This window comes from Carlito syrichta, unplaced genomic scaffold (genome assembly GCF_000164805.1).
Source record: "Carlito syrichta isolate Samal-C Ts95f unplaced genomic scaffold, Tarsius_syrichta-2.0.1 Scaffold304800, whole genome shotgun sequence".
NCBI classification, from domain to species: Eukaryota; Metazoa; Chordata; class Mammalia; order Primates; family Tarsiidae; genus Carlito; species Carlito syrichta.
The window spans coordinates 547126-563312 of NW_007248896.1; the positions used below are offsets into that span (position 1 = coordinate 547126).

At 45.6% G+C, this 16187-nt stretch overlaps 1 protein-coding gene across 2 annotated transcripts in view; it reads left to right on the forward strand.

Moving 5' to 3' along the window:
* Positions 1 to 16187, forward strand: part of JAZF1 (JAZF zinc finger 1) — a 171670-nt gene that overhangs the window by 148384 nt on the left and 7099 nt on the right. For both annotated transcript variants that reach the window (XM_021713916.1, XM_021713915.1), the window contains exon 4: positions 14305 to 14474. In XM_021713916.1, coding sequence (XP_021569591.1) covers positions 14305 to 14474 — 170 coding nt within the window. The remainder of the gene's footprint in view (positions 1 to 14304; positions 14475 to 16187) is intronic.

The following is a 16187-nucleotide window of genomic DNA, read 5'->3' on the forward strand; positions in this document are numbered from 1 at the left end:
AGTGGAATACCTGGTTTGAGGCCACCCATGGTCAGAGCAGAGCCAGAATTCTAACAGGCCACCTGCCCCCCAAGTCCTGCTCTCAGCCACCTCATGTGGACTCTGGATAGCTGGGCTTGGTTTTTGTCATTGTGCTGACCAGGGTTCATGGGAAGATGAGCTTTTGTATGTGAACTTTTGCTGATGGTGATTCCTGGTATCATCATCATAGTTCCTTGCATTTTATCACATGCATGCACATTGTAGTGTTTGTTAAATAAGTGTAATTACTAAGTACAAAATATGCATATTACATACAAATGCCTGTGCACACTGTGTCAGAGAGCAGCTCCCTTCCAGCACCCAGGATGAGCGGGGCCTGCCCAGACTGGGCACTGTGCTGTGATGGGGACACCATGGTAAGGAGAACACACCCTTCCTTTCTGGTGAGCACCAGGGTGATAGAGAAGAAGAATCTGCCAGCTGCGCCTACCCACCCTGGCCTCTCTTTCTGTGATCAGCCCCAGCCCTGTCACAGTACCTGGCTGCTGCAGTTCTCTGGGTCTGCCCCAAAGCACTGGCCCCAGCAGGGCCACTCACCACTCCTGGGCCAGCCCTCCTTTGCCCAGCTGCAAAACTTGAAACTGTGTCTGAGGACCCATTCTAGTGGCCAACCGGACGACAGGCAAGGAATCTGAGGTGCCCCCGCAGGATGGTTCTTCATCCAGCAGAATGGCCCTGAGCAACTTGTAGCCATTCCTGTTTCTTTGTTTTTTTGTTTTGTTTTGTTTTGTTTTGTTGAGTCCAAGTCTCACGCTGCTGCCCAGGCTGGAGTGCGGTGGCACAATCACAGCTCACTATAACCTTGACCTCCTGGGCTCAGGTGATCCTTCCTCCTCAGTCTTTCAAGTAGCTGGGGCCACAGGCACGTACCACTATGCCCCGCTAATTTTTTTATAGAGACAAGGTCTTGCTGTGTTGCCCAGGCTGGTCTCAAACTCCTGGCTTCAAGCAATCCTCCCATCTCGGCTTCCCAAAGTATAGGGATTACAGGCGTGAACCACTATGCCTGGCCATTGTGGCTGTTCCTTAGAACAGATTCATCTGCTCAAGAAACAAAGTGGGGTTACCCGCGATAATATCCACAAAGAATGTCACCTGCGTCCTGAAAGGTGCTGAATCAACCAAGAAGCTTCTTATGTTTCATCCATTGTGTACACTCTGTCACTTTCATTTCTGTGGCTCTATCAGCTCCCTTCTATGTGGGCCTTTCTGAAGCTCCTGTCAGGCTGCAGGTTCCTGATGGGAAGGTCTGGGGAGGTACTGGACTCATACTAGATAACATAGCATCTTGTCAGTGGTCGCTAAGAACTTCCTTTCTGTTAGCCTGTCTTATATCCTGTTTAAATATTGGATACAATTGTCCAGTAGTTTGTTTTTCTGATTACGTGTTGGTTCTTTTAGGAAGAAATTTTATAAACTGAGTTGCTGATGGTCAACATGACTTTAGAGGTTTTTTACTGTTTTGCATAGTATGTGTTTTACTATATTTTAACTGTATCTTAATATTAACTATATGTTACATTGAGAGACAGCACCCCCCACATACAACCCTGGAACGAAAGTTTAATAAAGCAAATCTCATATTCTGATATTTTCTGTTCCCCACTAAGTTGATTTCATGACCTCCTTCTGGGTCACGGCCTGCAGTTTGAAAGCACCACCCTAGACTCTGGGTGGGAAGCTGGACCTATAAGGGAGCTCCCATTGCCATGGGAGGCCTTTATATTAAACCTCTCCGAGTCCTTGGCATCAACTAGAAAGCTGAGGGAAAAGCAGTCATCTTGAGCTCCCTAAGGGGAAATAGACTTCTGACTGGGATGGGGGTTGAGATAGGACGTCACTGAGATCCCTGCCATCCGGAACAGATGTTGTCATTTCTTGTTGCTCATTTTTTTTTTCTAAAAATATGGGATTTTTTGGGTATGGGACATGATCCAACATATGGGAACAATAAAGGAGATGGCATTTTCTTGTGCTTCTTTGGCAGTTTCTTTCTTCTCTAACCAAGATGGAGAGCTGAGAACTAGGATACTAAGAGGAGTCCCCTCGGCTGGAGCCTCAGCAGTGAGAGGACCTGTTGGGGAGGGGGTCAGCAGTGACACCAAAGCTCTGAGCCCAGTGAGCCGAAGGTTTTACTCAGTGAGAAAAAAGTACAGGGGGCCCCATTGAAGTCTCAGGGAGCAAAGAAGAATTAAGGGGCATGACCATAAGGGTTAATGAGAAAGGGACAGGTTTTCTTTCTAGGCGTTTATTTCTTTTCCTCTTTTTCTGAGAATGTGCCTATTTAAATACATGCAGAAGCCGGGCTCGGTGGCTCAGCCTGTAATCCCACGCCTTTGGGAGGCTGAGGTGAGTGGATTGCCTGAGACTTCGGGTTCGAGACCCGCCTGGGCAGCGAGACCTCATCTCTACAATAAATCAAAAAATCAGCCGGGCGTGGTAGCGCATGCCTGTAATTCCGGCTACTCGGAAGGCTGAGGTGGAAGGATCACCGGAGCCCAGCAGGCGAGGCTGCGGTGGCTGGGAGCGGCCACTGCCCTCCAGTCTGGGCGACCGAGTGAGACTCCAACTCAAAAATAAATAAATAAATAAATACATGCAGAATTTCTTGTTACTGCTTTGTGGAATTGTTTACAAATCTGAGTTTCCAGTTTTAAGATGTTGATTTGAATGGCTTTGATCTTGACCTCAGATTAAGTCAAGGGCCATGGAGTTAGGGTGGCATCCTTCCTTCTTCCCTGATGAAGGATGAGGGAGCCAGGAGGTAAGTCACAGCATCATTCCTGCAGCCTTAGTCCTTAGGATGGCAACGGTCCTGTCTCAGCGTCCAGGCGTCATTTGGGGCTGTGAGCTCCTGGCTCTGTTCCCTAGCCTGGCAGCATGGGCGGTGGCGGCCTCAGTATCCTCCCACCACAGCCCTCATTGTCAGGGGACTGGTGGGAAGTGCCACTGCCCACAACCATCTCATCAACTTGGGATTTTCACTTCACTGTCAAAAACTGACTCAGAGAAGGGGACAGGGAACTGGACTTGGCGTCTGATCTGCCACTGAGTGGCAGAAGCTGATCTCAGATCTCTGCCATTTTTGTGTCTTCACTGGCCTCTGTCACTCAGGCCCTGTGCTTGGACTTCTGTTCCCCAGGTAAGCACATCATGCTGTTGGAAAGCAGTGGCCTGAGGCAGCATGTATTTAAGAGACCATTCAGCAGAGAAAATAAATTTAAATGTTCATCTAGAATAACATTTTGAAGCATTTGTTGATGTTAGCATTACACTGGAAATGCCAGTCGTGAACTTGTGGTCCTGAAGAGAAACCCGTTTAGCCTTGTTCCAGAGTGACTTAGAGCAGCAGCCCCCACCTGTCTGTGGGACTGCACCCCCCCCCACACACACACACACCTAGCTTTTGGGCTCTGGGTTATTACTGTCTTGAAAGTACCAGGCCCTATGCCTTGGGGCAGAGTAATTTAAGACCAGCCTGAAACTTCTGTTGTTGCCAGAAAGAAGAATGCTTTCAAAGTAGCCAGGGAACCCCTAGTGAAAGATGGTGGTTTGAGGCCAGAAGCAGTGGCTCACACCTGTAATCCCAGAACTTTGGGAGGTTGAGGCAGGAAGATTGCTTGAGGCCAGGAGTTTGAGACCAGCTGGGCAACGTAGCAAGACCTTGATTCTACAAACAACAACAACAAAAATAAAAATAAAAAAATTAGCAGGTGTGGTAGTGTGTACCTGTAGTCCCAGCTACTCAGGAGGCTGAGGTGGAAGGATTGCTTGAGCCCAGGAGATCAAGGCTGTGATGAATTGTGATCACACCACTGCACTCTAGCCAGAGATACAGAGTGAGACCTTGACTCAGAAAAAAAAAAAAAAAACCTTGACCAAGAAAACTCAGGAGTATAGCCCAGGATATGCAGGCTTACTTTGAAGCATCTTGTCCTGTGTCTTGATCAAGACTCAGTCGGTCAGTTACTCAGAACCTTCATCTCCACTGACCCGAGATGAGCAACTCTTTTAGATCTTGCCAGAGTCTTGTAACCTCAGGAAGGTCAAAGCTAAGTATGGAGCTAATGAGAGAATAAATCAGATCTTTAGAACCAACTTGTGTAATAGGGTAAATGTAGGTTTTGTGGTCTTTGTCGTAATTGGTTTGATTGGTCTACTTTTAAGATGTTTTAAAACTTAACTACTTAAACAGTAGAGTTGGCATGATTTTGTTGAGATATTTAGGGTTTGACTAAGTTTGTAATCAACACTTAAATGTATAAGAGCATCTTATTTTTAAAATTATATTTTAGTTTATTATTTGATAGAATCTGAATATTCAGAAATATATTTGTTAAATGATTTGTGGATATAAAAATCTAGCATTAAACCAAGTAAGAACAGTTCCTAAGTTTTCTTATTTAAAAGATGAGGCCCTTATATATGAGTGATCCAAGCAACTGTGGTACAGAAAAGGGTCATGACTAGGCATTAGGTTGCTCCTTGCCATGGGAGGCCACTGGAGGGGTTCCAGGCAGGCTAATGAAATAATCACATTTTTTAAAAAGATTGTAGGGTGTCAGGAGTGGGAGCTGTGTAATCTTGGGTTCCCTTCTATCTCTAAAGTCTGTGACATGGATTCACTAATTCATTCAACAAACATGTGTCCCTTGGCTCCTTGTGCCCTGGGCACTATGAGACAATGAAAATAATGACCAAGAGCTTCCAAATACCAGAAATGAAACCAGCACAGGGCCCAGCAAGTCATTAGGCAGTGCACAGTCATGGAGATACCACTTCTGTCTTGGAGAACCATGATCAATTCCACAGTTGAGGAGGATTGGGGCAGAAGGACATTCCAATAATGAGCCAAGGCCCAGGAACAAGGAGGTCAAGAATTTTCCAGGCATGGCACGTGGTCCCTGGAGCCATTAATGTGTCTCTCATTGTAATGGTCCATTGCCAATTCATTTGGATTATTGTTGCTTCATCTCCTATAAAGTGGGTCAGTACCAATTAAAGCTAATTTATAATGATAAATCTATAAGACAGAAAGGCACCTCTCTGCTAATGTATCTGCCAGAGTTTGACACCCCAGGAGAGTTTTAATTTGCTGTCACTGCAGTAACCACTTTTACATGAATATTAATAATCTGCATTATAAGAAAAATGTGGAGTATTGGGTTTCTGGAAAAGGTTGACTTCTTTTTATCTTTTTATCTGTGTGTCACTATTTTATGTTTATGCCTAAAAAAAACGAGAACTCTGTGGGTTCTAAAACATGTTGCGCCATTTCCCCAGGGTAAGGGGTCAGTGAGGGAAGTGCGGGCGAGAGTTGACATCACCCCTGTGGCGAGTGGGAACGTGAATGTGGTGGGAGCAGCCACCCAGGCTCCTGGGCGCTGTTGTGGGCTCAGTCCAGGTGGGCAACTGGGAAGAGGTATGTGAATGTACAAGGGTCCCAGACCACCTTGATTTTTTCACATGGTTCACAAAACCGATGCTGATTTTTGCCTCCTTTGCCGACAACCAGTAGAGGATGCTCTGCAGCCCTATGGAATGTGACTATCATACCATGGGGTCCTGTCTCCTGACTCAGCTGGGTCCCCAAACTGAAATACTGAAATGAGCTGTTAGCGCTACCCAAAGTGCCCCAACTCCCCCTCCCCCAGCGGCTGCCCTGTCCACCTCGAACCCCACTATGGGGGTTATCATACTGTGGGCTATGAAAATGGAAAATTCAACCCAAGAAAGAGGAGTGGCAGCCAGTTTTCATACGTGACAGTGCCAGATTAAATTGTAGTTTCTTACAGGGACACTTACATTCGTGTATATCATTGTAAAGTGGATTAGTCATATCGGAGACTAAGCAAAGCCTCACAAAACAACTCATGTCACTGTCCTTCAGAAGATTGGACTGCAGCCGCCCCAGATGACAGGGCACATCACGGGCTATCACTGGCATAGCCCCCGGGGCCCACATGCTTACATGCTATACTCTGCCTATGGTTTTGAGTGACTCCACAAGTTGTATCTGTTGCCCTCTCTCCCCTATCCATCTCCAGAGCCTTGCTCTGTTTTATCTGTTATCCTTCTAGTAAGATATTCCATTTGAAAATAAAGGAGTGCAAGCTTTGGAACCAAAGACCTGGTGCCCGTCTCTTTGGGGCCAGTTTCTGCCAGGGGAGCTATGGTGTATCCCCCATCCCGCTGGGCCCCATCTTTCTTCTCTGTCAAGTTGGGGAGATGAAGATTGATGTGGATGGCACCTCTCCTATGGCCGAGTTCATCAGTGGCACCTAGACCTAAATGGCAGAGGCGTCTCTCCTTCCGGTTCAAGACATGCACGTGTTGAGACGCAGCTGGCTCATTCTTAGGCAGCAAGAATCTTTATTGAAAAAAAAATCCAGGTAAGCACAGGTAGGTTCACATTATGTAGGCAAGTGCTAGAATTTAAGGAGCTGATGACTCAGAGCAAAAGGAGGCCAACTCCATAAACGCGTTTTGGTGTCATGCCATTGACAGTCAGAAAATCTGCCCAAGTGCTCATTAAAAAATAACAGAGCGTGTGGTAGAACAAGGGTTGGAACAGGGTCTCAGAACCCTGGACCTCTGTAACTGGAGCATCAGCAAAAGCAGTCACTGCCCTAATAAAAAGGATACTTGGCCAGATCTCCACTGTTGTATTCACCTCACATCACTGCCAGGAGGTCCTCTGTGTCCTTCAACCTCGGGGTACCTTTTAAAATGGAGATCTTTGAGGGCATTCTTTTCTAGTGGAGAATGGTCTCATCAAAATTAAAAATCTGGTCCAGTCTTTTTTTTTTTTTTTTTTTAATCAGAGTCTCACTCTTGCCCAGATTGGAGTGCGGTGGCACAATCATGGCTCACCACAGCCTCCATCTCCTGGGTTCAGGCAATTCTTCTGCCTCAGCCTCCCAAGTAGCTGGGACTACAAGTGTGTTCCACTATGCCCAGCTTTTTGTAATCATTATTTTTTGTACGGAAAAGATCTCACTATGTTTCCCAAGCTGGTCTTGAACTCCTGGTCTCAAGCAATTCTCCCATCTTGGTCTTCCAGGATTACAGGTGTGAGCCATCGCACCTGGCCCAATTTTTGCTTTTAAATATGGGGGGAAATAAATTCTGTAAAGTTGCAGGATACAAAATCAACATATAAAAACAATAGCATTTCTATACACAAATAACCTAGCTGAAAAAGAAATCAAGTCAACAATTCCATTTACGATAGCACCAAAAAATATTTAAGAATAAATTTAACCAAGGAGATGAAAGATGTACTCTGAAAACTATAAAACATTGATGAAAGAAGTTGAGAGACACATATTGGTGAAAGGCACTCAGGGACTGGAAGAAGTAATGTTAAAATGAAAATGTCAATACTATCCAAAGCAATATACAGTGTTAACACCATCCCTATCAAAATCCCAATGACGTTCGTCACAGAAATAGAAAAAGCAATGCTAAAATTTGGATGGAACCGCAAAGACACTGAATAGCCAGAGCAATCATGAGAAAGAAAAAGTCGCAGGCATCACACTTCCTGCTTTAAAATTATGTTTCAAGGCAAAGATCGTCAAAACAGTATGGTATTGGCATAAAATAAGGCACACATACTAGCAGAACAGACAAGAGATCCCAAACATGTATGGTCAATTAATTTTCAACCCAAGGGGATACAATAGGGAAAGAATGGTTTCTTCATTAAGTGCTGAGAAAGTTGGAGTTCCACATGCACGAGAATGAAATTGGACCCTTATCTTACAGCATGCACCAAAACCAACTCAAAACTGATAAAAGACCTAAATGTAAAAACTGAAACCATAAAACTTCTAGAAGAGAACATAGAGGAAGAACTCCTTGTTATTGGCCTCAACAATGATTTTTTTAAAATATCACACCAAAAGCTCAATCTACAAAAATAAAAGTAAATAAATTAACTACATAAAACCAAAAATCTTCTTTATGGCAAAGGAAATAATTTATAAGATGAAATGGCAAACTATGGGATGGGTGAAAATACTTGCAAACCATATATCTAATAAGGGATTAATAGCCAAAATTTATAGAAAACTTACTCAACTTAATAGTAGAAAAACAAATTACCTGGTTTAAAAATGGGCAAAGGATCTGAATAGACATTTCTCCAAAGAAGACATAAAAATGGCCAGCAGGTATATGAAAAGGTGCTCAGCATCATTGTCAGAGAAGTGCTAATCACCAGCTACTCTGAAATGCCACCTCACACCCATTAGGACTGCGACTATCAAAAAGACAAGAGATGCTGAGTGTTGGTGAGGGTGTGGAGCAAAGGGAACACTTGTACACTGTCGGCAGGGATGTATATCGGTGCAACCATTGTGGCAAACACTATGACATTCTTCACTGTGACATGCTAAAACTCAGATGGTTCCTAAAGAAATGAAAAATAGAACAATTCGGCAATCCCTCTTCTGGGTATGTACCCAAAGGAGATGAAATCACCACCCCATAAAGACATATGCACTCTCATGTTCATTGCAGCATTATTCACAACAGCCAAGATATGAACACATTCTAAACGTCCATTGATGGATGAATGGGTAAAGAAGCTGTGGTGTGGGTGTGTGTATACATACACACACGTACCCACTACACACACACACACACACACACATATATGGTACATACTTACATACGCACATATGACAGAATACTATTCAGCCTTAAAAAGGAGATCCTCAGCCTAGGCAATATCGTGAGACCTTGTCTCTACAAAAAAATAAAATAATTAGGAGGGCATCAGGGCATGCACCTGTAGTCCCAGCTACTCAGGAGGCCGAGGTGGAAGGAACACCTGAGCCCAGGAGGTCAAGGCTATGGTGAGCCATGATTGTGCCACTGTACTCCAACCTGGGTGACAGAGTGAGACCCTGACTCAAAAAAAAAAAAAAATGATCCTGCCATTTGCCACAATAGAGAAGGACCTAAAGGACATTATGCCAAGTGAAATAAGCCAGACACAAAGAAAAATGTTGCATGATCTCACTTACATGGGGAATCTATAAAGAAAAAGAAAGGCAAATATACAGAGATAGAAAGGAATACAGTGGTTACGGGGTGGGAGAGGAAATGAGGAGATGCAGATTAGAGGTTAAAAAGTAGCAGATATGTAGATGAACAAGGCTAGAGAGCTGATATGCAACATGAGAGCTATGGGTAATAAAATGAAATTCCTGCTAGATGAGTGGATTTCAGCAACTCTTGCCACACAAAGAAATGGGTGACTGTGAGATGATGGATATATTAATTTGCTTCACTTTAGTAACCTTTTATTTATATATATTTATATATATAATCACTATCAAATATATTATATACAGTAATTATATGTTTATTACAATCACTATTTTATAATTTATATAATTTATTTATATCATTATAACAATCACTATTATGTATAATTATAATACATATTTCTATATTTTTTATTTACTTATTTTTTTGAGTTGGAGTCCCACTCCATCACCCTGCTGGAGTGCAGTGGCACACTCATGGCCACCCCAGTGTCAACCTGCTGGGCTGCAGCGATCCTTCCGCCTCAGCCTTCCAAGTAGCCGGAACTACAGGCACACGCCACCACGCCTAGCTAATTTTTTAATTTTTATTGTAGAGAAGAGGTCTCACCATGTTGCCCAGGCTAGTCTCGAACCCGTGGGCTCAGGCAGTCCTCTCAGCTCGGCCTCCCAAAATGCTGAACCTACAGGCCTGTGCCACCTTGCCCTGCTATATATATATTTATAATATATATAAACTTATTTACCTATTATGGTCTATTTATATATTATATATAATATATATGTATCCCATAACATCATGTTGCATATCCTAAATATACAAAATACAACTTACTAACCAAAAATTGGCAAAGTCTAGGGGCCACATCTTCGTGGTGTGCTCGGCACGGCCAGCTTCCCCAGGGACATCGACCTGGAGCCACCACTGGGCAGCGCTGCCTCTTCTTTAAATCCAGAGTATTTTGTTGTGCGCTTGTGCACCGCTCTCTCGGCACAGAAGATGGTTACCCTTGAGAAATAGAATTTCATGAAAACTCAGGTGGATGTTGAGGACTGGCCAAAGTAGAAGTTGGTATCTTATGGCACATGTGTCACAGGAATAGCTTTTGTGGTTTTCTCGCACTTGCGTATCCACTGACTCATGAGAGAGGTGGTTTGAGAAACCTTGCAAGGTTGGTTTGACCACACTAAGGAATACACGCAGGAGGCCCAGCCAACAGGGGCCACGTGGGGCATCTGCAGACAGCTGACTCAGTCCGCGGCCCGGGAACCCGTGGTGGAGCCCCGCCTCCAGCCACCCGTTGAGCCACCCTCTTCCTGACAGCGATGCTGGAGGAACCCACGTGGCGACAAGAGCCGGGCAATGCTGGCAGCACTGCCTGTGGCCACTGAGCCAGCCACCTGCGCTAAGGAGGCCGTGTCCATCGAGTCTTCTGTTTTTCCTAGTGAGGGTCTGCAGCTTGTCTTCAGTGGTGAGAAAGCTCCCCCTGGACCCCCAAACAGGAGTGTGGGAAGGGGGGTGTTGCAACATCACAGGTTTTGTGTTTTAGCACCTTCAGCTGGCACCTGCCGGGGATTTAGGGGTGACTTTAGAAAGGAGAGGGTGGGTGTGGAGGAGACGGGAAAGGGAGAGAGAAGGATGGTGGATGAGGTGGCGCCTAACACGGAGGGTGGGGCATAGGCGGAACCTGAGCCCCGCCCACTCTGCCCCTGATGTGTGTGGGGCAAAAGCTTGCTGTGTGAATGAATGCACGCTTTCTTTCAGACGCCTTTCTTTTCCCCTAGAATAGTAGTCCAGAACCTCATTTCAACCTGATAGCCTCCACACAGACTGTGATATGCCCTCTGTGGGCTCAAAGCGAGGTGTAGGAAGGAGATTTTAAATGTTTACACTTATTTATTTAAATATTTGAATAATTAATATATTTATTTACTTGAGTTGGGGTCTCACTCTATTGCCCAGGCTGGAGTGCAGTGGCATGTTCACGGCTCACCGCAGCCTCCACCTCCTGAGCTCAGATGATCCTTTGGGCTCAGGGGATCCTTCTGCCTCAACTTCCTGGGTAGCTGGGACTACAGGCATGAGCCACCATGCTCGGCCAAGATATTTATGCATATTTTACCCTCACTCTGTTTACTACTTTGTGTATGTTTTATACAGTAATATATTAGTACATGTATGGCATTTATAAAAACAGTATTCTCCACACACACACTCGGGGTAGTACTCATGATTTCTATTGATGGGGTGTTGGAGGCGTAATGGGAAGACCCTCCCTTGTAAGTAAGCCTTGTCCCTCCTGCGCTTCCTGGGTGGATGAGGAATTCCCTACCAAAGATCTGGAGACTGCTGGGAACGCACTCATTCTGGAGTTGGTTCTGAGCTAACAGATGAAGCAGAAATTGAAGGTGAATGAGGTAGGGACTTAGCTTTTTTTTGGGAAAGACATGAGGAAATTGATAGGCGACAGAGCTCTATGTAATATGATATATAAAATAACAATATCACTGTTAGAAAGGTCTGTTGTGAAACAAGCAAGAGGCCTGTCTTGCCATGAGGTTCCTCTTGTGTTTTTTTTTTTAATAGCAGGAATTCCCACCCCTTTCAGAATTATCTCATTTCTTGTTTGTTTCACAACAGATCTTTCTAAAAGTAATATTGTTACTTTGTGTGTCATATTACATAAAAATGCCATTACTTACACTGTCTTCCATTTTGGGGGCACTTACTACATGGCAGTCCGCCTATGCCAGGTATTCTATAGATACTCATTCTAATCCTTGAATTAAACCCACAAGGAAGAGACTTGTGCCCATTTCATGGAAGAGAAAATAAAAACCAAGTAGTTTGTCCCTCTGCCATTGAAGGCAAAGACTCAAACCCCTGTCTGTGCTGTGCTTCCTTGCTATAGGACAGAATTGAGTATAAATGGGTCCATCTTGCCCAAAAAAGGAGGTGATTCATTTCACCAAGTACCCAAGCACCTGGTAGAAGACTGATGGCCAGGGGGTGTGTCACTTTGCCTGGGACTGTCCTAATCCATGGCTGTCAGCCCAGCACTGACTTCACCCTCTAAAGTTTTCTGGCAAGGATGGTGAGGTCCGTGGTCCCCTGTCCGCCCAGCTTGGGGCTGGATGCCATGTGGTTTCCAGGCGACTATGAAGTGGCATCAGCCCCTCAGGGTCTGGTCCCTTTTGATCCAGTGGAGTTTTGAAGTTTTATCTTCTGCTGGGCTTCATTAAGCCCTTGACTGGTGGGAGGCTCCCCACCTCCCCCCAGCTGTAAATGTTGCGTGGATCTTTGTATTCGGGTTAACAAATTAGCCCAATTAGATGAGTAAATTAGTCATCCTAGCTTTCTGAAGTTCCACTGGAGGAGCTTTGCGAAATAGCATTTATAGTTTTCTAACAAGCAATTTAAAGGACACCAGCATGTGGCATTTGTTTAAGAGTCAAATGTCTTAAAGAATGCCCTACTTAAAAACAGATTTTGAGATTTGCTCATGGACACACTCAGAGAGACGTGGCGGAGTAGCACTCCGGCGCTGGCCCGGGCGAGCACTCTTTTGTGGAGGAGCCACAGCCATGTCCAGACTCGATGAGATCCACATTGAACTCCGAAGACTCATTTGTGCCCAATTGCTTTCTCTGCACCACCTGAGAGTTTCTAGCAGGCTTCAACACAGATCGCTTTGAATTCCATCTGAGTGGTAAATGGCAAGAATCAGCAGCTTAAAGGAGATGAAAAGGGACCCCTCAGAGGAGCCTGGCGCTGGGGGCCTGGGAAGCAACGTGGGAAAAAACGATGCCCTTTAATAGCTAATTGAGAATGCATAAGCGTTCTCGCCGCACTAGGCTCAGTTTCCTCATGTGTGTAAAAGTGACAGTAATCCCCACCTCATAGGGTTACTGGAGGATTAAATGAGATAATGCCTATACCGTGCCTGAAACGTTATAGGCACTCAATAAAGTAGAGGTCCCTTCCTTCCTTCCTGGTTCCTTTCAACTTTTAGCCTCAGAAGCCGGCGTCCCTGTTCCTGGCCCAACTGGCTCTTCAAACAATCTTATTAATGCCTATTAAAATGAAACCCAATAAAAGTGCCAATATTTGGTGTTGAAATAATTGATGTAACAGAGTGAGCTTGCGAAGCACCCAGGCAAGCCCCTGGTGCAATTTAGCCTCACACCTGGGCGATGAATTTCACAACTGTAATTGCTACCATATAATTCTTATTAATGTTGTGCTATAATTCCTATTTATTCCACGGGGCTTGTAAATGCATTAGGACTTGTCAACATATTATTTTACACTGTTTATGATCTGTAGAATTATGTCCTTCAGGGTTGTATTGTGCAAAAGCTCAAAATAAATGGCTTTGGACCTCATTAAAAAAGAGCAAAGAGAGGCTGCCTGTTGCCATGTTCTCCGTCCCCGCCGTCCTGCACCGAAGTCAGTGAAACTGACTCTTGTCAGAGCCGGTAGCCCTCAGGTATAGACAAGTACCTCCTTCCTGTGGGAATGTGTGGCTGTGCTGGGCCGGCCCCACCGGGAAGTGTGCACAGCTGAAAGGCAGAGGCAGTTGCCGGGGCTGATGTGTGCAGCAGTTCTGTCTTCAGGAGTCACAGCTGCATTGACACTGCTGGGTCACCCACAGGGCTCCTGGTGTTTCTGTCCCCCTTCTCCCTCCCTTGGGGTAGCCTCCTGTTAGTTCTAAATTTCCTCGTGGTCTTCTCAGCTCAAATCCATAAAGAAAAAGATCTGAAATTCACTCCCACTGACATGCGTAGTATGCGTAGTAAGTACAAAAGGTAACCCCTTTCCAGAGATGATTGCATTTACTAGGCCAAAGAAGCGTAAGACTAGGGGTATGGAGTTCTGTCCATGTTGGGATGTCAGGCACTGGCGTGTGTGTGTGTGTGTGTGTTTGTGTGTGTGTGTGTTGGGGGTTCTATCATTGTTGCTTGTTTTGGGTCTGGGTCTGGTCTGGAGTCTTCCCTGCACCTTTGAGTCACGGGCCCGCCTGCCATAGAATCGAGCTCAGGCTCCTACTCAGGCAGTTCCCAGCCATGAACTGCTGGGAAGCCCTTGCCTTGGTCCCTTGGATGGGAATGTGGGTCTCTCCCTGCCACGGCTGCTCCTGCTGTCCCGGGCTGCCAGGCAAGCCTGCACTCCCTTGACACTCCCTTCTTTTTGCCCCCACAGGCAGTGAGTACGATGAGGAGGAAGTGGACTACGAGGAGTCGGACAGCGATGAGTCCTGGACCACAGAGAGCGCCATCAGCTCCGAAGCCATCCTCAGCTCCATGTGCATGAACGGAGGGGAAGAGAAGCCTTTTGCCTGCCCGGTTCCTGGATGCAAAAAGAGATACAAGGTAATGGAGGCGCCACCTCACGTGGCGTAACTGCACAGCAAAGGGCACGTGTCATGCCAAGGAGAAGCAGCTTCTTAATTCTAAGGAGAATGTGTGGGTCTGGAGGGATGCTTGCATCTTCTGTGTTCGTTGGTTGCACGGTCCTCGCACACAGGCATGTGAGCAGCCCTTGGGGGGATGCTGGTCCCAGGATCCTGGGTACTTGGGGCAGTTTTCCCTCTTTTTGACCTAGGTGGGAGCATGGAGGTCAGAAGAGATCTTTTGTAGGAGAACTATGTCTCTGATACTCTTCAAACTCGTGTCGTATTGGGGGCCTGTCAGACTATCAAATGTGTCAACCTATTTATTTGCTGAACACCTTCCACAGTAGATGGCTCGACAGGTGGCTCGCAGAAGACCACTTTGAAGTTGCGAGAGCCCCAGCTGGTTCCCAGAGCCCTTTTGGAAACTGTGGCAGAGTCTTTAGTCTCCAACTGAGGGGGTTCTTGCTCCCTTCTGCCCACTAGCATGAAAAGGCACCAGGAGGGAAAGGGGCTTTGATATTTCTCTCGCCAAACCACCCACTTCATCTTGAGCCTCCTCGCTGTTGACCCGTGTCTCTGAGGGCCTGACTCCAGGTGTCATGGGCAGCCAGGGATGCTAAATTTTCTATCAAGAAAACTCAAAGGGACAAAACAATGAGAAACGCCCACAATATTCTGATGTGGGTCCAGAGAGCATTTAAAAAAACAAAATTGCAGATTTTCCCTTGAGGTGTTAGCAGCTCTTTAAAATCCAACTGAGATAGAAATAAAAATTCAGAAATGTACCTGGCACGTTTGATGATATGCTAATTTACTCATAGCTCAGCAGACTGACTTTTTTAAAAAGGCTTGAAAGATGTGCGATAGCATAAGCACTTTTTATATTGCCCCTTCTTAAATATGTCTCTCTGAACACTAAAAAAAATCGACTTCAGTATGTTTCATAGCTGCTATTGCACGAATGTACCAGAAAGGTACAAGGTTTCACCTGTGCTGTGTACTGTTAAAATCCTGTCATGCCAAGTCCAGATGCTCCTTGTTTAATGTGAAATGAACCCCCGGGATGCATGTAAGCAGTCTGTCGGGGTTGCTGAGAATGACTGTGTTCAGGTCAGAGCAGGCCTCAGAAGGCACCTGTGCGTTTTCCGTATGTTGTGAAGGCCTGGAGGTGGGAGCAGGGAAGGGCCGCCCTGTTGTTACCACAGGATGCAGAGCGCCTGCAGGATCCTTAGACGATCTCATTTTCCCAGAGGGCAGCTCTGCATCACAGAGAGAGAGTTTTTCCTTCTTTCTTTCACGGGAGATAAAGCTTGACAGAGAAGGCATCATCGTCCCTGGCCTGCTCTGGGTGCCGGTTCCCTATGTTATGCCCAAGCTGTCCCTCCTTGCTGTGGCCATTGTGCTGCTTTCCCTCAAGGGCCTGAACACTGTTTAAGGCATGTCTTGCCTGTCAGCCATGTTAAAAGAAGGAGCAAAATAATGGCCTGTACTGAGGTCGACCTCTGGCCAAAAAAAGAGGAACATAAACTACAGCCTTTCTCCTGATCACAGAGGGTGAGGCATTCTCTCTCTTCTAGCTTCCTTTCTTTTTCTTTTCCTTTTCCCCTCGTCATTCTATTTTCTTGTCATTATTCTTCTGCTTTTTGTTCTCTTGGGTTTCCAGCAATTTCCCCCTTCGGTCTTCTGTCTG